Source organism: Manis pentadactyla, chromosome 5, assembly GCF_030020395.1.
Source record: "Manis pentadactyla isolate mManPen7 chromosome 5, mManPen7.hap1, whole genome shotgun sequence".
NCBI lineage: Eukaryota > Metazoa > Chordata > Mammalia > Pholidota > Manidae > Manis > Manis pentadactyla.
The window spans coordinates 44,855,772-44,877,022 of NC_080023.1; the positions used below are offsets into that span (position 1 = coordinate 44,855,772).

At 35.4% G+C, this 21,251-nt stretch overlaps 1 protein-coding gene across 7 annotated transcripts in view; it reads left to right on the forward strand.

The window, feature by feature from the left end:
* The window catches only part of CEP135 (centrosomal protein 135), a 105,673-nt gene that overhangs the window by 22,903 nt on the left and 61,519 nt on the right, over positions 1–21,251 (forward strand). For all 7 annotated transcript variants that reach the window (XM_057502244.1, XM_057502243.1, XM_036895217.2 and 4 more), the window contains 4 exons: positions 5,237–5,365; positions 9,013–9,228; positions 11,328–11,393; positions 13,457–13,595. In XM_057502244.1, the coding sequence (XP_057358227.1) occupies positions 5,237–5,365; positions 9,013–9,228; positions 11,328–11,393; positions 13,457–13,595 (550 nt within the window). The remainder of the gene's footprint in view (positions 1–5,236; positions 5,366–9,012; positions 9,229–11,327; positions 11,394–13,456; positions 13,596–21,251) is intronic.

The following is a 21,251-nucleotide window of genomic DNA, read 5'->3' on the forward strand; positions in this document are numbered from 1 at the left end:
TCCATCATGATAAAAACTCAATAAAATGGGTATAGAGGGCAAGTACCTCAACATAATAAAGGCCATATATGACACACCCACAGCCAGCATTATACTTAACAGCGAGAAGCTGAAAGCTTTTCCTTTAAGATCAGGAACAAGACAAGGATGCCCACTCTCCCCACTTCTATTCAACATAGTACTGGAGGTCCTAGCGACGGCAATCACAACACAAAGAAATAAAAGGCATCCAGATTGGCAACGAAGAAGTTAAACTCCCCCTGTTTGCAGATGACATGATATCGCACATAAAAATCCCTAAAGAATCCACTCCAAAACTACTAGATCTAATATCTGAATTCAGCAAAGGTGCAGGATACAAAATTAAGACACAGAAATCTGTGGCATTCCTATACACTAACAATGAACTAGCAGAGAGAGAAATCAGGAAAACAATTCCATTCACAATTGCATCAAAAAGAATAAAATACCTAGGAATAAACCTAACCAAGGAAGTGAAAGACCTATACTCTGAAAACTACAAGACACTCATGAGAGAAATTAAAGAAGATACCAATAAATGGGAACACATCCCGTGCTCATGGATAGGTGGAATTAATATTGTCAAAATGGTCATCCTGCCTAAAGCAATCTATAGATTCAATGCAATTCCTATGAAAATACCAACAGCGTTCTTTAACGAACTAGAGAAAATCATCCTAAAATTCATATGGAACCACAAAAGACCCCAAATAGCCATAGCGATCCTGAAAAGGAAGGATAAAGCTGGGGGAATTACACTCCCCAACTTCAAGCTCTACTACAAAGCCACAGTAATCAAGACAATTTGGTACTGGCACAAGAACAGACCTATAGACCAATGGAACAGATTAGAGACCCCTGATATAAACCCAACCATTTATATGATCAATTAATATAAAGGAGCCATGGACATACAATGGGGAAATGACAGCCTCTTCAACAGCTGGTGTTGGCAAAACTGGACAGCTACATGCAAGAGAATGAAACTGGATTATTGTTTAACCCCATACACAAAAGTAAACTCGAAATGGGTTAAAGACTTGAATGTAAGTCATGAAACCATAAAACTCTTAGAAGATAACATAGGCAAACATCTCCTGAATATAAGCATGAGTAACTTCTTCCCGAACCCATCTCCTTGAGAAAGGGAAACAAAAGCAAAAATGAACTCATGGGACTACATCAAACTAAAGTTTTTGTATGGCAAAGTACATTATCAACAAAACAAAAAGGCATCCTACAGTATGGGAGAATATATTTGTAAATGACATACCCGATAAGGGGTTAACATCCAAAATATATAAAGAACTTACACACCTCAACACCCAAAAAGCAAAGAACCCAATTAGCAAATGGGCAGAGGATATGAAGAGACAGTTTTCCAAAGAAGAAACTCAGATGGTCAACAGATACATGAAAAGATGCTCCACATCACAAATCATCAGGGAAATGCAAATTAAAACCACAGTGAGATACCTCCTCACACCAGTAAGGATGGCCAGCATCTAAAAGACTAAGAACAACAAATGCTGGCAAGGATGCAGAGAAAGGGGAACCATCCTACACTGCTGGTGGGAATGTAAGCTCGTTCAACCATTGTGGAAAGCAATATGGAGGTTCCTCAAAAAACTAAAAATAGAAATACCATTTGACCCCGGAACCCCACTCCTTGGAATATACCCAAAGAATACAACTTCTCAGATTCAAAAAGACATAGGCACCCCTATGTTTGTTGCAGCACTTTTTACAATAGCCAAGATATGGAAACAACCTAAGTGTCCATCTGTAGATGAATGAATAAAGAAGAGGTGGTACATATATACAATGGAATACTATTCAGCCATAAGAAAGAAACAAATCCTACCATTTGCAACAACATGGATAGAGCTGGAGGACATTATGCTCAGTGAAATAAGCCAGGCGGAGAAAGACAAATACCGAATGATTTCCCTCATTTGTGGAGTGTAACAATGAGGCAAAACTGAAGGAACAAAATTGCAGCAGACCCAGAGACTCCAAGAAAGAACTAGTGGTTACCAAAGGGGAGGGGTGTGGGAGGGCAGGTGGGGAGGGAGGGAGAAGGCGACTGAAGGGTATTATGTTTAGTACACATGGTGTGGGGGATCACGGGGAGAACAGTGTATCACAGAGAAGGGACATAGTGGATCTCTGGCATCTTGCTGCACTGATGGACAGTGACTGTATTGGGGTATGGGTGGGGACTTGAAAATATGGGTAAATGTAGTAACCACATTGTTTCTTCATGTGAAACCTTCATAAGAGTGTATATCAATCATACCTTATTAAAAAATTTTTTAAAAAAGAAAATATCAAATAAGCAGAAATTGAATATTAGTAATTTTTTTCAATTTGTAGTCACACTTTCATCACTTTTTTCTAACTCTATGAACATATTTGGACCAATCTTTACCATCTCTGAAGTGGTTAAAGTGTTTGGAGAAAATATCCTGACCATTTTTATTGAAACCACCAATTTATTGTGGTTATCAGTCTTAGTTGAGTCCGCTCAGCTGCCTATCAGAAAATTTTTTTTTCTTGAGTTTGTTCTGTTTTCCTCAGCATATGTTCCAGATTTCAGGTTCTCTTCAAGCTCTTTTTCTAGGCTATAAGACCCTCCTCCTCAGGATAGCAACCTGTCTCAACTTCTGATCTCTGTCTTTAGAATTAGCAATGTTCCCACTCAGGCTCCCATAACTTGCTGGGCAGGGTGGTGTTTTTCCTGTTTCAGGATTAGTCTTTTTGCCTTAGTCTCTTGGTTCCATTTCCTCCCTTTTCCTTACACCTTGTGTTAATCAATTACTCTTTCCTTCTTTAACAAACACTTATATGGCTACTTTACAATTACTTGTTCTTTTAATTTTCGTAACAGTTCTATGAGGTCTATTGTCATTACTAACATCCCTTAAAAAAATCTCTTTTAACTACCCCTTGCTCTTGCTGATTATCTTCTTCTACTTTCTCATGCAAACTTCCCTAAAGAGTATCTTTTCTCTGTACTTGTTCACCTCCTGCTTACTTCTTCACCTATTTCAGTCTGACTTCTGCTCTCTATTACATTACATAAATTGCTGTAGTTAATGACACCACTGACATTAATTGCTAGATCCAAAGGGATACTTTTAGTCTTTATTTTCTTGACCCACTCTATAGCATTTGAAGTTTTTTATAATTTCTCTGAGACTATTCCCAACTTCATTTTCTTACTGTTTTCCTTTTTTTTAAACCTCATTAATTTCTTTGATTTTTTTTCTTCTGCCTGTTACCTGAAATATTACAGTTTTCCAGGATTCTGTCTTGGAACGTTTCTCCTTTCCTGGTACGTTTTCTCGGTTGGTCTTATCACTCTCTTGGTTTAAAACCCTACCTTTATGTTGATGACTTCCCAATCTCTGCTTCAAATTTCTCTGCTAAACTGTAGGTCCATATACCCATCATACTGGGCATTTCTACTTGAATGAAGACTCTTTGTAGTCATATGTTTAGTACTGAACTTGTTATCTTCTGCCTCAAATCTGGTTTTCCTCCTACCTTCTCTCCTTTGGTTGATAGAATCACCATCTGCCCAAGCCAACATTCTGTAGCCTTTTTAGATCTCACTCTCTTCGCTTCACATACCACTTACCATAATCTGTCAGTTCTCAGTACTTTTTACACTTAACTTCTGCTGTACCCTATCTCATTGTTTTATTTTAGGCCTTGATCATCTCTTATATTCCTATAATCGGTCTCCCTGCCTCTGGTTTTATACTTATCACATTTACCCTGTAGTCCAGAGTGATCTTTCTCCATAACAAAGTACTCAGTATTTATCATTAGTCCCTGACTAATTCTTTAACTATCTCCAGCCATTAGTTCCCTTACACATTACAGTTCGGTCATTCTGAACCATTTCTCTTCCCTCAAACATGCCAGGTTGTTTTATGTTCTGTGTCACTGCCTGGAATATCTCTTCTTCCTTCTCCTCATGGCATCATTTATAATCTTTTTCGACAACTTTTATTTGATCAGTCCCTCATGAATTCCCACAGGCATGAATAAAGCATGTATAATAAATCAGTTTATTCCCTCAACTACTTTGGTGTCAAATACCCATTCCCTTTATTCTACTATTGAACAATATATTATATAGCAATTATTGGTTTATTTGCTAGTTTTCCCTATAAATCTGTGTTCCTGAGAGTCAGAGCCCATGTTTTATTTAGTTTTGTGTACCTAAAACTGTGCTGTGTAATTGTTTAACTAAATGCTTGGTGTTTATTTTCAATTCTTTTTAAAACTAAAGCTTCAAGTGTGGGTTTTTCCAAATTTTTAAATGTAAGTGTGAATTTATTGTTGATAGTGATCTTTTTTATTATACTCTGTTGTTTTCTAAATAATGAACAATTTGTTAAATTATCCAGCTTCCTATCCTTTTTAATACTGTCAGTAGCAATCCACTTTTCTTTGTGTTTTACATTTATTAATTTATTCTACATTTATTCCACCAGGAACTGAAGTTGTTCTGACTCAGTTCCGGTACTCAGTACTTCTTTTTATATAAACTTTGGCTAATCTTAGAAGGGGGGAAATCTCTAAAAATTACATGGGGAAGAATCTTTTCAATAGCAATACTTCCAAAAACTATATTGATAATTCTTATGTTAACATTTTCTATGTGTTTGTGTCTGCTCTGCATGTATACATTTCATAATGCCATATATATATGGATACATATGTGAATGTCATCTCTTGTATATATTGTGTGACATAAGAAAAATGGAAGTACAGGTGACCCTTGAACAACACAGATTTGAACTGCATGTGTCCACTTATATAGAGATATTTTTCAATAAGTATATTGGAAAAATTTTTGGATATTTGTGACAATTTGAAAAAACTCAGACAAACCACCTAGCCAGAAATATCAAAAAAATTTAAGAAAAAAGGTATATCATGAATGCATAAAACATATGTGGATACTAGTCTATTTTATCATGTATACTATCAAAAAATCAACAGTAGGCTCTTAAGTAGTTAAGTTCTAGGGAATTCAAAAGTTACATGTAGATTTTTTAACTGCATGGTGGTTTGGTGCCCCTAACTGTCTTGTCTTTCAAGGGTCAGCTGTATAATCCAAATAAATGTTTGTCCAGTGTTAATCATGTCAGTTCAGAAACAGATTTTTTAAAATTATAGCACAATTCTATGTCTTCAGATTGAGCTAAGAGAACGAGAGATAGAACGATTATCAATTGCATTGAACGGTGGTCGCTCCCCTGACATCCTCTCTCTGGAGGCTAGAAATAAAAGCAATGAAAAGCTTATTGCTCATTTAAATATGCAGGTAATGACTTTTATAATTACTTCACTAAGTGTATAAAACTATGTTTATAATGATCTATGGATTTGTAAAAGTAATAGGCTTATTCACTGGGGTATTATTTACAGTGGGAAAAACTTGATTCAGCCAAAGTATCCAGAAATAGCATGCATCTATTGAAAAATCACATATTTAAAGAATATGTAATGAGGCAAAAATAGATACACCATAATGGTAAATATTAAAAAGAATAGAGTAAGCTATAGACACACTGCAATCTTGAGTTTGCTTTTTAAAAATGTATGTACGAACTTGGAGAGAATAAACACAGGAAGACAGTACAACAAAATATACTAGCAAAGTTTATCCCATACTGTGGACTATTATTCTTTATGATTTACTTTATTTTCAAAAACTTTATCATTATATATTTATTTTATAATATAGAAAAGAATTTTTTAAATAAATATAAAAATTAAAACATGTAGCTTTTAACACCCTGTGTGATGGATTCCCTTGCCATGCTTTTGACCTAAGGTTGGAAGAACAGCTGAGTTCCATAAAGTATGACACATGACCTTTAGGAATTTAGACATGTCAGTGCTTCCTGGGCTGTAACCAGATCGAATACATTACAAATATGACAGTAGCTCTAGATTAGTGCTGTCCAATGCAAATATGATATGAGCCATATATGTAATTTAAACTTTTCTAGGAGCCAGATTAAAAAAGCAAAAAGAAGAAGTGAAATTTGTTTTAATAATGTATTTACTGTAATATATCCAAAATGTTATTTCAATATGTTATTAATATTGTAAAACACCACTGACACATTTTATATTCTTTTCTATTTTTCTCGTATAAGCATACCTCAGATACATTGTGGGTTCAGTTCCAGACCACCACTATAAAGCAAATACAATTAATTTTTTGGTTTTCCATTGCATGTAAAAATTATATTTATGCTATACTGAAGTCTACTAAGTATGCAATAGCCTTGTGTCAAAAAAAATGCAATGTATATAACTTAATTAAAAATACTTCATTGTTAAAAAATGTTAACCATCATCTAAGCTTTCAGCAAGTTGTTATCTTTTTTGGTGGTGGAGGTTCTCGCCTCAGTGTTGAACGCTGGTGACTCATCATGGTGGTGGTTGCTGAAGGTTGGAGTGGATGTGGCAATTTTAAAGTAAGACAACAATGAAGTTTGCTGCATCAATTGACTCTTCCTTTCACAGTTTCTCTGTAACATGAGATGCTGTTTGAGAACATTGTACCCATAGTAGAACTTCTTTCAAAATTGGAGTCAATCCTCTCAAAATCTGCTTCTGCTTTATCAACTAAGTTTATATCATTCTAAATCCTTTGTTGTCATCTCAAAAATCTTCACAGTGTCTTCACCAGGAGGAATAGATTCAATCTTAGGAAACCACTTTCTTTACTCATCTTTTAAGAAGCAGCTCCTCATTTGTTCAAGTTTTATCATGAGATTGCAGCAGTTCAGTCACATCTTCAGCCTCTACTTCTAATTCTAGTTCTCTTGCATATTCCACCATATTTGCAGTTACTTCCTTCACCAAAATCTTCTGCCCCTCATAGTCATCCATGAGGGCTAGAATCAGCTTCTTCACAAATTCCTGTTCATGTTGATATTTTGACATCTTACCATGCATCACAGATGTTCTGAATGGCATCTAGAATGGTAGTTCCTTTCTGGGTTTTCAGTTTACTTTGCCCAGGTCCATCAGAGGAATCACTGTCTATGGCAGCTATAGTTTTATGAAATGTATTTCTTAAAGAATAAGACTTGAAAATCAAAATGATTCCTTGACCCATGGGCTGTCGAATGGATGTTATATTAGCAGGCATAAAAATACATTAATCTTTTGGAATATCTCCTTCAGAGCTCTTGGGTGACCCAGGTGCATTGTCACTGAGCAGTAATATTTTGAAAGGAATCTTTTTCTCTGAACAGTAGGTCTCAGCAGGGGGCTTAAAATAGTAAACCATGTTATAAACAGATGTGCTGTCATCTAGGCTTTGTTGTTCCATTTACAAAGTAGAGGCATAGTAGATTTAGCATAATTCCTAAGTGCCCTAGGATTTTCAGAATGGCCAGTGAGCATTGCCTTCAACTTAAAAGTTTCCAGCTGCATTAGCTCCTAACAAGAGAGTCAGCGTGCTCCTTGAAGCTTTGAAGCCAGACATTGACTTCTCTCTAGCCATGAAAGTCCTAGATGGCATCTTCTTCTAATACAAAGCGTTCCATCTAAATTGAAAATATGTTGTAGCTAATGAAGGTAGTGTAGCTACCTTCATTAATGTGGCTTGGTCTTCTGGGTAACTTGCTGCAGCTTCTGCATCACCACCTGCTGCCTCACCTGCACTTTGATATTCTGGAGATGGCTTCTTTCCTTAAACTTCATGAACCTACCTCTGTTAGCCTCAGAATTTTCTGTGCAATTTCCTCACCTCTCTCAGCCTTTATAGAATTGAAGAGAATTAGGACCTTGCTCTAGGTTTGCCTTAAGCATAGGGATTAAATTTTGGGAATGTTGTGACTGGTTTGGTCTTCTAATCCAGACAACTCAAACTTTTTCCATATCAGCTATAAGGTTGTTTTCTTTTGTTATTATCCATATGTCCTCAGGAGTAGCACTTTTAATTGTCTTCAAGAAATTTTCCTTTGCATTCATAACTTGACTAACTGGCACAAGAGGCCTAGCTTTCAGCCTGTCTCAGCTTTCAACATGTCTTCTCCACTAAACTTAAATATTTCTAACTTTCGATTTAAACAGAGAGATGTGTAATTCTTCCTTTTACTTGAACACTTAGAGACCATTTTAGGGTTATTAACAGGCCTAATTTCAATATTGTTGTTTCTTCTTGGGGAAACCCAAGATGAGAGAGAGAGAGAGACAGCCAATAGGTAGAACAGTCAGCACACACACACATTTATCAACTAAGTTCACCATCTTATATGGGTGTGGTTCATGGCTCCCCAAAACAATTAAAATAGTAACATCAAAGCTCACTGGTCAAAGATCACCATAACAATAATGAAAGAGTTTGAAATAATTGCCAGAATTACCAAAACATGACACACAACTAAGATATCAGAGATACAAAGTGAGTAAATGCTGTTGGAAAAAATGACGCTGATAGACTTGCTTGGCACAGGGTTGCCACACTTGAATTTGTAAAAGAAATGAAGTATCTGCAAAGCACAATAAAGTGAAGTGCAATAAAATGAGGTATGCCTGTACTAAGTCTGAAATCCTGTGTATGTTTTACATTTGTAGTATATCTCAGTGTGGACTAGCCACATTTCAAGTGCTCAGTAGCCACATGTGGATGCCAGTGGCTACTGTATTGGATAGTGCAATCTAGAGTAATATTATCATCATAGTAATGTTCTTGTCATGTTTAGAACTTTGTGTCACACAGATTTCTTATCTGTTCCTTCAGTGCTTGGAAATGAAAGCTAGTGATTACATATTCTTATTAAACCACACATTGTCAGTTGTGTAAATCAAAACAATGTAAGTTTACAAATATAAAGTAACTATGGTTTTCATTTTTGGTATTTTTTAAAATACAGTCTTTTGCAATATGATTTTAAAGTTCAGTATTCCAATTCATATTCCTTATGAATTACAAATTCAATTTAGGTTGACTTTCTTCAGCAAGCTAATAAAGACTTGGAGAAGCATATACAAGAGCTTATGGAAACCAAGGAAACAGTGACTACTGAAGTTGTTAACTTAAGTAACAAAAATGAAAAACTCTGCCAAGAATTAACTGAAATAGACCAGTTAGCACAACAGTTGGAAAGACATAAAGAAGAAGTGCTTGAAACTGCTGATAAAGAACTTGAGGAAGCAAAGGTATGTCTAGGTTGTGAGTGTGCATTAATCTTCCTAGAGCATAGAGAGCTTGAGCCCTTTTGCTATCCAGTTCAGGTCTTTTGGGTGGTTGGTTGGTTGATTTTGTAATCTAAGTCTTTCTAAAGTGTTGCTTATACCATCTAAATGTTTGTGCTTGTTCTCATTGTTGGGGTGTCTTTCTGAAATTCATCTGTTCTTAGGATTGCTCTCCAGACTCTGTCCTATTTTCCTTCAAGATATTTGTCTCTGTCCTTTTATCTTAGCATTGTGAACAAGCTTTGAAATGTCCTCTATCTTTATTTTGTGCTCACGAACCCTTAAAAGATATTTTTTGAAATAGTTATTAAATAAAAAATTAGAACTTTATTGAAATAATCTCTTAATAATATAATAATGAAATAAAACTGTCCTGATTAAAGGCTTGGCCAGGCCCAACATTTCAGATTATGTTTTTGTCTGGTGCTTCAGAAGTTTTTCGTATCTTGAGACAGTGTGATATTAGATATGTGCCTTTCTTTTGAAAAGTGAGAGAAAAGCAGTTGTGAGAGGCAAGATGGAAAGGAGAACTCACATGATACCTAGACCACAAGTAGGTTTTCAGGTAAATAATTTTTAAGAAGGACTGTATATGCAAATTAAGAATCTAGATATTGATTTCTTAAAATGTGTATATGATGGTTCTGCATAATGCTTGGAAAGTCTTTATGTTATCCCAGGAATAGCTAGTTTGAGGACCACTACTCTACATCAACGAATTAATTTTATCCAGTGTCATCTCCACTAGTTAATGGTATAGAAGGAAACTGCCTCAACATAATAAACGCCATATATGAAAAAGCCCACAGCTAACATCATACTCAATGGTGAAAGACTGAAAGCTTTTCCTCCAAGATCAGGAAGAAAGCAAGGATGTCCATTCTCATCACTTCTGTTCAACATAGTACTGGAAGTCCTAGCCAGAACAATTAGGCAAGAAAAAGAAATAAAAAGCATCCAATATTATGTTTCCAAATGACATAATCTTATATGTAAAAGACTCTAAAGATGTTACCCTCCCCAAAAAAGTTGTGCATTAAAACTAATAAATTCAGCAAAATTATGAGACAGAAAACACACATAAATCAGGTGTGTTTCAATATGCTAATAAGTAAAATCCAAAAAGGAAATTTAAAAAATAATACCATTTACAGTAACAGCAAAAGGAATAAACACTTAAGAATAAATTTAACCAAGGAGCTGAAAGACTTGTACACTGAAAACTAAAAGACATTGCTGAAAAAATTATAGAAAACAAATATGAAAGACATCATATGTTCATGAACTAAAGACTTAATAGTGTTGAACTGTTCCTACTACCCAAAGCAATCTACAGATAAGGTGGAATCCCTATACGAATCCCAGTGGCATTTTTTATAGAAATAGGAAAAAAGTACTTAAATTTACATGGAATCCCAAGGAACCCAGAAGAGCCAAACAGTCTTGAAAATTGAAGAACATAATTAGTGCATTTTGAAGTCTGCTTTTGAGGCTTTAGTTCCATTACAGCACTCCTCTATATCACCCCTCTTCTTTTCTACCTATTTTGCATCTTCTATGCTCATGCACACAACACACTGAACATGGCTGCTTCTGTCCTGTTGGCAATGATCAAGAATGACAACGTGCTTACAAAAGATTCCTGTTAGGTCAGAATATTTTAATATTGACATTCAGCTCTCTCAGTTGCAGTTTAGAGGATTAAGTTGGTAATACCAGATGGGGAGAAAAGGGGAAATGACAGTGTCGTAGATGAATCCTACATGTGAAAGTTCAGAGAAAGTCTCACTAGTATATAAGCAAAAAAAAAGATTTTCAAGTGGCCCTCTTGTTTCGTATATTACAAGTAGGTCCCTATAAGTGTTCAAGATATTAAGAAAATAAAGAGGAGCCTCAGCTTTGGCCTCTCCAATGAAATTGAGACTTAGGGCTGAAGTTTCAGATTTTACTGGTGAGAGAGAACATGAACTACTCGGAAAATCACATGGTCTTATTTGCAGTGTGACTTAGTGGTAAGTATTCTTGACTTTTAGGTGTTTACCTAATAGGCTTTTTATTCCTAGAAAGAGATTAAAACAAAGCTCTCTGAAATGCAGAATCTTGAAGAAACAATGGCAAAACTTCAACTGGTAAGTAGATGTCACATTGGATTGCCAGAACTTTTGGTAAGAAAATGGTTATGTTTTACTTTACATACATATTTTTTTAATTGAGATGTAATTTACACATCATAATATCCACACTTCTAAGTTGTTTTGGTATAGTCACTAAGTAGTACAGGTGGTCACTAATGTCTAACAACATTTTCATTACTCCAAAAAAGAAACCTTATACCCATTAGCAAACACTTCCCATTTTCCTCTGCCCAGCCCCTGACAACTACTAATCTATTTTTGTTTTCCATAGATTTGCCTATTTTGGACATTCATATAAATGCAATCATACAATATGTGGTCTTTTGTTTCTGGCTTCTTTCATTTAGTACAATGTATTCAGGGTTCATGCTTGTTGTAGCATGTATCCATTATTTCCTTTTTATGGCTAAGTAATACTCCATTATGTGGGTGTAGATAGTTTTATTTATTTTTATAATTCTTTAATCTCAAGTACAGTAGAGAGCAAGTTAAATTCAAATTTGGAAAAATCTTAAGATTTTATGCTTTTTTAATTGCTTTGTGACTTGTCTCTTTGCTAATGTTAAAACCTGGAATTGATTACTTGATAATTACCTGTTGGCTTTTTTTAAAAAACGCTTCATCATCTTTTAATACCTTTGTTTGGAAGTGCAAACCATGTTTCTAAATATTGTTTGGTCTGGTGGTCTTCAGGTGAGAAAAATAATAATCATCCCAGCTTATACCTAAATATAGCATATAGTCTTTTTTTTTTTTAATATAGCATATAATCTTACAGTCTAGACCTGGCAGAATGTCTTACAGGTAAGAAACTCCTGGGTGGTCACCCAAAAGATTGTTGAGAGGATTTTTTTTAATAACTTATTAAATTGCATGAGTTTTTTATAAGATTGGTAACAAAGACTAATGCTAACTTCTAGTTTTCTCATTATGTATACTGTACTCTTTATACATTCTAGCTGCTGTTTTCTGGTGGCATAAGGCAAATTAAAAAATGAGGCCATTATGATATGCTGGCACATAGTAGGTGCTCAGATACTTGTTGGTATTTATTTACTCACTATGAATAGCATATCATAGTGGCTTCCTTTTTATTCAATTGCAGGTATTCAGTTCAATTCAATATTGAATAGTTGAATATCTCAACCTGCTAAGTGTTATCCACTCTTGAGTCTCATAGATATGAAATTCTTTCATGAGTTCAGTAAACAGAAAGTAGATATTTTGATGATGTTTTTACCACACGTAAGCTCCATCAGGACAGAGACTTCTGCTGTTTGTTTACTGCTGTTTGTGTGTACACTATAAACAGTTGAATGTGATTCAGAATGCTTGTCCTAGAACTCTGACCAAGTTTCAGTAGTCTTGGGTGACAGTAAGATATTGTAGTTATTTTCTGACCTTTCTTTTTTCCATTAGTGCTTCATTTTATGAGTTTTTAAAGATAAATACTAATGATACTAATCGCTGACATTTATTAAGCACTTGCCACGTCCTGGACATTGTGCAGAGTGTATCACACCGTAAGTTCATCCCCAGCAGTGAATACTTCCTGGTACTTCTCTCCATTGGGGAATGGGGTCTTAATCCCATTGTGTGCCGATGAGGCCGAGCGAATACCACTATAGTTACAGGTACCTGTGGTAGTCTCAGAGCTCTAAGACTTTCTTCTTGCCCTATGCCCTTTCTTTTGCCCTCCTTTAAAAATAAAAAGCTTTAAACTTATTATTTCAGAAACTCTGAAATACTAAATAAATTAAACTATGCTAAATAATTAAAAGAAAGTATGCATATTAGATGATATGCTAAATAAATTAAAAGAAAAAATCTAATAATTCTATTCAGAAAGAAGCACTGTTGCCATTTGGACTCTATGTTCCTTTTAGCTACAAGTGATAATTAACTTTGAAATGAAACCATATATTTCACAAACTTAAAGAGTGTGTATATGTGTATGTGAATTACTTTTAAATAAATGTGCTTACAAAAATGTATTTTAAGTGGCATAATATCTATGAAGTTGTTAGAAATATTAATTATAGTGTTAAAATTTGCAGGAATTAAACTCATGCCATAAAGAAAAGGAGAAACTGAGTGATGAACTCCTTATAAAATCAGACCTGGAAACTGTTGTTCATCAGCTTGAACAAGAAAAGCAAAGACTTACCAAAAAAATGGAAAGCTTTGCAATTACAGGTAAAATGTAAAATGCTGCCAACTTAAAAAGTGATTGTGTTTTTCTCTTCTTGTACTATTTTTCTTAGTAGATGATGTTTCATTCATTCATTCATTCAAGAAATCTTTCTTGAGTCCTTGCTATATCAGAAACTATACTAGACACTGTACATATAGTAGAAAATCTCTATCCCTCAAGGACCGTACAAGATTCTTTATATTTTGACTAGTTGGTACATGGAACCCAGCATGAATATTTTCCAGTAGAAATATATCCTTTTTTTGTGTGTGTGTGTAGTTTTATAGGTATATACATACCGTTTTTTTCTTTTTTTATTACTGTATCATCGATATACAATCTTATAAAGGATTCACATGAGCAACATGTGGTTTTTACATTCACCCATATTATCCAGTTCCTCCTCCATATCCCATTGCAGACACTGTCCAACAGCATAGTAAGATGCTATAGAGTCACTACTTTTCTTTGTGATGTATTGCCTTCCCCATGTCCCCCCTACATTATGTGTGTTAATCGTAATACCCATGAGTCCCCTTCTCCCTCTCTCCCCACCCCTTCCCTTTGGTATCCGCTCGTACCTTTTTGGAGTCTGTGAGTCCACTATTGTCTTCTTTCCTCAGTTTTGCTTCGTTATATACCACAAATGAGTGAAATCATTTGGTACTTGTCTTTCTCAACCTGGCTTATTTCACTGAGCATAATACCCTCTAGCTCCATCCATGTTGAAAATGATAGGATTTGTTTTCTTCTTCTGGCTGAATAGTATTCCATTGTGTATATGCCACATCTTCTTTATCCATTCATCTACTGATGGACACTTAGGTTGCTCGCATTTCTTGGCTGTTGTAAGTAGTGCTGTGATGAACACAGGGTCTGCATGGCATTTCTGCATAGGCTATTCACCCTATTTCTTGATTTAACAACTTTGGATAACATCTGTTATCTTCCATCTATAATGTATATTTTGCTCACTTACCATCACCATCTCTCTACTTTCCCCAACCAGTGAAATTATATCACTATTTTTGTCCATCTTTTTATTTACATATCAGCCTCTGTTTCATGTACCATCAATCTCTACTACTCTGTATCTCTCCAAGCCTTCACCTTCTTTTCCCTCTCTGCCTCTTAGCTTTCAGCTGTACTTCTACTTACACCATTTATATTGTGCTCTAACCAAAGTTTTCTTGCCATGACAAATTTCTTATTCTTCAATGAAGAAGACTGTCGGTATTTTTATAGGGATTGCATTGAATCTGTAGATTGCTTTAGGCAGGATGGCCATTTTGACAATATTAATTCTTTTTACCTAAGAGCATGGGATGAATTTCCATTTATTAGTATCCTCTTTAATTTCTCTTTGAAATGTTTTGTAGTTTTCAAGGTATAGGTCTTTCACTTCCTTGGTTAGGTTTGTTCCTAGATATTTTATTCTTCTTGATGCAATTGTGAATGGAATTGTTTTCCTAATTTCATTTCCTGCTAGATCATCGTTACTGTATAGGAATACAACAGATTTCTGTGTATTAATTTTATATCCTGCAACTTTGCTGAATTCAGATACTTGTTCTAGTAGTTTTGGAGTGGATTATTTAGGGCTTTTTATGTATCATGACTTCTGCGAACAGTGACAGTTTGACTTCTTCCTTACCAATCTGAATGCCTTTTATTTCTTTGTGTTGTCTGATTGCCGTGGCTAGGACCTCCAGTACTATGTTGAATAAAAGGCAGAGTGGCATCCCTGTCTTCTTCTGGATCTTAGAGGAAGAGCTTTCAGCTTCTTGCTGTTAAGTATGATGTTGGCTGTGAGTTTGTTATATATGGCCTTTTTTATGTTGAGGTACTTGCCCTCTATACCCATTTTGTTGAGAGTATTTATCATGAGTGGATGTTAAATATTCTTGAATGCTTTTTCAGCGTCTATGGAGATGATTACGTGCTTTTTGTCCTTCTTTTTGTTGATGTGGTGGATGATGTTGATGGATTTTCGAATGTTGTACCATCCTTGCATCCCTGAGATGAATCCCACTTGATGATGGTGTATGATCTTCTTGATGTATTTTTGAATTTGGTTTGCTAATATTTTGTTGAGTATTTTTGTATCTGTGTTCATCAGAGATATCGGTCTGTAACTTTCTTTTTTCTGGTGTCTTTGCCTGGTTTTGGTATTAGAGTGATGCTGGCTTTATAGAATGAGTTTGGAAATATTCCTTCCTCTTCTATTTTTTTGGAAAACTTCAAGGAGAATGGGTATTATGTCTTCTCTAAATGTCTGATAAAATTCATCAGTGAATCCATCTGATCTGGGGGTTTTGTTCTTGGGTAGATTTTTGATTACCAATTCAATTTCATTGCTGGTAATTGGTCTGTTTAGATTTTCTGTTTCTTCCTGGGTCAGTCTAGTGAAGTTGTATTTTTCTAGAAAGTTGTCCATTTCTTCTTGCTTATCCAGTTTGTTAGCATATAGATTTTTCATAGTGTTCTCTAATAATTCTTTATATTTCTATGGTGTCCGTTGTGATTTTTCCTTTCTCATTTCTGATTCTGTTTATGTGTGTCAATTCTCTTTTTTTCTTGATAATTTTGGCTTGGGGTTTATCTCTTTTGTTTATTTTCTCAAAGAACGAGAAAGATCCTGCTTTCATTGATTCTTTCTATTGTTTTATTCTTCTTGCTTTTATTTACTTCTTCTCTGATATTTATTATGTCCCTCCTTCTGCTGACTTTGGGCTTCATTTCTTCTTCTTTTTCCAGTTTAAATAATTTCGAATTTAGACTATTCATTTGGGATTGTTCTTCCTTCTTTAAATAGACCTGAATTGCTATATACTTCCCTCTGAGAACTGCCTTTGCTGCGTCACACAGAACTTGGGGCATTGTGCTGTTCTTTTCATTTTTCTCCATATATTGCTTGATCTCTGTTTTAATTTGGTCATTGATCCATTGATTATTTAGGAGCATGTTGTTAAGACTCCATGTGTTTGTGAGCCTTTTTGTTTTCTTTGTACAATTTATTTCTAGTTTTATACCCTTCTGACCTGAGAAGTTGGTTGGTACAATTTCAACCTTTTTGAATTTACTGAGGCTCTTTTTGTGGCCTACTATGTAGTCTGTTCTGGAAAATGTTCCGTGTGCACTCGAAAAGAATGTGTATCCTGCTTCTTTTGGGTGGAGAGTTCTGTAGATGTTCGTTAGGTCCATCTGTTCTAATGTGTTGTTCAATGCGTCTGTCACCTTACCTATTTTCTGTCTGGTTGATCTCTCCTTTGGATTGAGTGGTATGTTGAAGTTTCCTAGAATGAATGCATTACATTCTATTTCCCCTTTTAATTCTGTTAGTATTTGTTTCACATACATAGGTGCTCCTGTGTTGGGTGCATAGATATGTATAATGGTTATATCGTCTTGTTGGATTGACCCCTTTATCATTATGTAATGTCCTTCTTTGTCTCTTGTGGCTTTCTTTGTTTTGACATCTATTTTGTCTGATTCAAGTACTGCTACTGCTGCTTTTTTCTCACTATTGCATGAAATATCTTTTTCCATCCCTTCACTTTTAGTCTGTGTATGTCTTTGGGTTTGAAGTGACTCTTGTAGGCAGCATATAGTTGGGTCTTGTTTTTTAATCCATTCAGTGACTCTTACATCTTTTGATTGGTGTGTTCAGACCATTTACATTTAGGGTGATTACCGATAGGTATGTACTTATTACCATTGCAGGTTTTAGAGTCATGATTACCAAAGGTTCATGGGTAATTTCCTATCTAAGAGTTGAACTTAACTCACTTATTATGCTATTACAAACACAATTTAAAGGTTCTTTTTTTTCCCCCCTCCTTTTCTTCCTCTGTTCTTTATATATTAGGTATATTCTGTACTCTTGTCTATCCCTTTCTGTTACCTCTGGGGACAGCAATTTAACCTTAGGAATAATTCCATCAATAGCATTCCCTCCAAAATACACTGTAGAGATGATTTGTGGGGCATAAATTCTCTCAGCTTCTAGTTATCTGGAAATTGCTTAATCCCTCCATAAAACTTAAATGATAATCTAACCCGATAAAGTATTCTTGGTTCAAGGCCCTCTGCTTCATTGCATTAAATATATCATACTACTCCCTTGTGGCCTGTAAGGTTTGTGCTGAGAAGTCTGATGATAGCCTGATGGGTTTTCCTTTGTATGTGATCTCATTTCTCTCTCTGGCTGCTTTTAATAGTCTGTCCTTATCCTTGATCTTTGCTATTTTAATTATTATATGTCTTGGTGTTGTCTTCCTTGGGTCCCTTGTGTTGGGAGATCTGTGTACCTCTGTGGCTTGAGAGAATATCCCCTTCCCCACATTAGGGATGTTTTCAGCAATAACTTCCTGAAAAACAATTCCTATCTCTTTTTCTCTCTCTCCTCCTTCTGACATCCCTATAATACGAATATTGTTACATTTGGATTCATCACATAGTGCTCTCAGTATTCTTTCATTCTTAGAGATCCTTTTTTCTCTCTGTGCCTCAGCTTATTTGTATACCTCTTTCCTACTTTCTATTTCATTTATTGTCTCCTCCATTGTATCTAATCTTTTTTTTCTATAGTAACAGTACATTTTTATTTTGCTATCATTAATGTAAAATTACATGAAAAAGATTATGGTTACTAGACTCCCCCTATTATCAAGTCCCTACCATATACCCCATTACAGTCACTGTCCGTCATGGAGTAAGATGCTATAGAATCACTACCTGTCTTCTCTGTGTTACACTACCTTCCCCATGTCCCCTCGCCCTACATTATATGTGCTAATTGTAATGTCCCCTTTTCCTCCTTATCCCTCCCTTCCCACCCATCCTCCCCAATCCCTTTCCCTTTGGTAACTGTTAGTCCATTCTTGGGTTCTGTTATTCTGCTGCTGTTTTGTTCCTTCAGTTTTCCTTTGTTCTTATACTCCACATATGAGTGAAATCATTTGGTATTTGTCTTTCTCCGCTTGGCTTATTTCACTGAGCATAATACCCTCTAGCTCCATCCATGTTGTTGCAAATGGTAGGATTTGTTTTCTTCTTATGGCTGAATAATATTCCATTGTGTATATGTACCACATCTTCTTTATCCATTCATCTACTGATGGACACTTAGGTTGTTTCCATTTCTTGGCTATTGTAAGTAGTGCTGCAATAAACATAGGGGTGCATTATGTCTTTTTCTAACTGGGCTCCTGCATTCTTAGGGTGAATTCCTAGGAGTGGAATTGGGTCAAATGGTATTTCTATTTTGAGTTTTTTGAAGAACCTCCATACTGCTTTCCACAATGTTTGAACTGTTTTACATTCCCATCAGCAGCGTAGGAGAGTTCCCCTTTCTCCACATCCTCGCCAGCATTTGTGGTTGTTTGTCTTTTGGATGTTGGCCATCCTAACTGGTGTGAGGTGATATCTCATTGCAGTTTTAATTTGCATTTCTCTGATGATTAGCAATGTGGAACATCTTTTCATGTGCCTGTTGGCTATCTGAATTCTTTCTTTGGAGAAGTATCTGTTCAACTCCTCTGCCCATTTTTTAATTGACTTATTTGCTTTTTGTTTGTTGAGGTGTGTGAGCTCTTTATATAATTTATATGTCAACCCCTTATTGGATCTTCCATTTATGAATATATTCTCCCATACTGTAGGATGTCTTTTTGTTCTACTGATGGTGTCCTTTGCTGTACAGAAGCTTTTTAGTTTGATATACTCCCACTTTTTCATTTGTGCTTTTGTTTCCCTTGCCCAGGGAGATATGTTCATGAAGAAGTTGCTCATGTTTATGTCCAAGAGATTTTTGCGTATGTTTTTTGGTAAGAGTTGTATGGTTTCATGACTTACATTCAAGTGTTTGATCCATTATGAGTTTACTTTTGTGTATTGGATTAGGCAATAATCCAGTTTCATTCTCTTACATGTAGCTATCTGGTTTTGCCAACACCAGCTGTTGAAGAAGCTGTCATTTCCCCTTTGTGTATACATGGCTCCTTTATCGTATATTAATTGACCTTATATGCTTGGGTTTATATCTGGGCTCTGTAGTCAATTCCATTGGTCATGGGTCTGTTTTTGTGCCAGTACCAAATTGTCTTGATTACTGTGGCTTTGTAGTAGAGCTTGAAGTCAGGGAGTGTAATTCCCCCTGCTTTATTCTTCCTTCTCTGGATTGCTTTGCCTTTTTGGGGTCTTTTGTGGTTCCATATAAGTTACAGGACTATTTGCTCTAGTTCATTGAAGATTGCAGTTTGTATTTTGATAGGAATTACATTGAATCTGTAGATTGCTTTAGGCAAGATAGCCATTTTGACAGTATTAATTCTTCCTGTCCATGAGCACAGGATGTATTTCCATTTATTGGTATCTTCTTTAAGTTCTCTCATGCATGTCTTGTAGTTTTCAGAGAATAGGTCTTTCACCTCTTTGGTTAGGTTTATTCCTAGATATTTTATTCTTTTGGATGCAATTGTGAATGGAATTGTTTTTCTGGTTTCTCTGTCTACTAATTCATCATTAGTGTATAGGAATGCAACAGAATTCTGTGTATTAATTTTGTGTCCCACAACTTTGCTGAATTCAGATATTAGATCTTGTAGTTTTGGAGTGGATTCTTTAGGGTTTTTTATATATGACATCATGTCATCTGCAAATGGGGACAGTTTAACTTCTTCCTTACCAATCTGGATGCCTTTTATTTCTCTCTGTTGTCTGATTGCCATGGCTAGGACTTCCAGAACTATGTTGAATAAAAGTGGGAAGAGTGGGCATCCTTGTTTTGTTCCTGATCTTAAAGGAAAAGCTTTCAGCTTCTCACTGTTAAGTATAATGTTGGCTGTGGGTTTGTCATATATGGCCTTTATTATGTTGAGGTACTTGCCCCCTATACTCATTTTGTTGAGAGTTTTTATCATGAATGGATGTTGAATTTTGTCAAATGCTTTTTCAACATCTATGGATGATATGGTGGATGATGTTGATGGATTTTTGAATGTTATACCATCCTTGCAGCCCTGGGATGAATCCCACTTGATCTTGATGGATGATCTTTTTGATGTATTTTGAATTTGGTTTGCTGTCATTTTGTTGAGTACTTTTGCATCTGTGTTCATCAGGGATATTGGTATGTAATTTTCTTTTTTAGTGGTGTCTTTGCCTGGTTTTGGTATTAGAATGATGTTGGCCTCATAGAATGATTTTGGGAGTATTTCCTCCTCTTCTACTTTTTGGAAACTTTAAGGAGTACGGGTGTTAGGTCGTCACTTAATGTTTGCTAAGATTCAGAGGTGAAACCATCTGGTTGAGGGGTTTTGTTCTTAGGTGGTTTTTTGATTACGAATTCAATTTCCTTGCTGGTAATCGGTCTATTCAGATTTTCTGTTTCTTCCTGGGTCATCCTTGGAAGGTTATATTATTCTATAAAGTTGTCCATTTCTTCTTGCTTATCCAGTTTATTATCATATAATTTTTCATAGTATTTTCTCATAATTCTTTGTATTTCTGTGGTGTCTGTAGTGATTCTTCCTTTCTCATTTCTGATTCTGTTTATGTATGTACACTCTCTTTTTTTTTTTGTTAATTCTGAGTAGGGGTTTATCTATTTTGTTTATTTTCTCAAAGAACCAGCTCCTGCTTTCATTTATTTTATT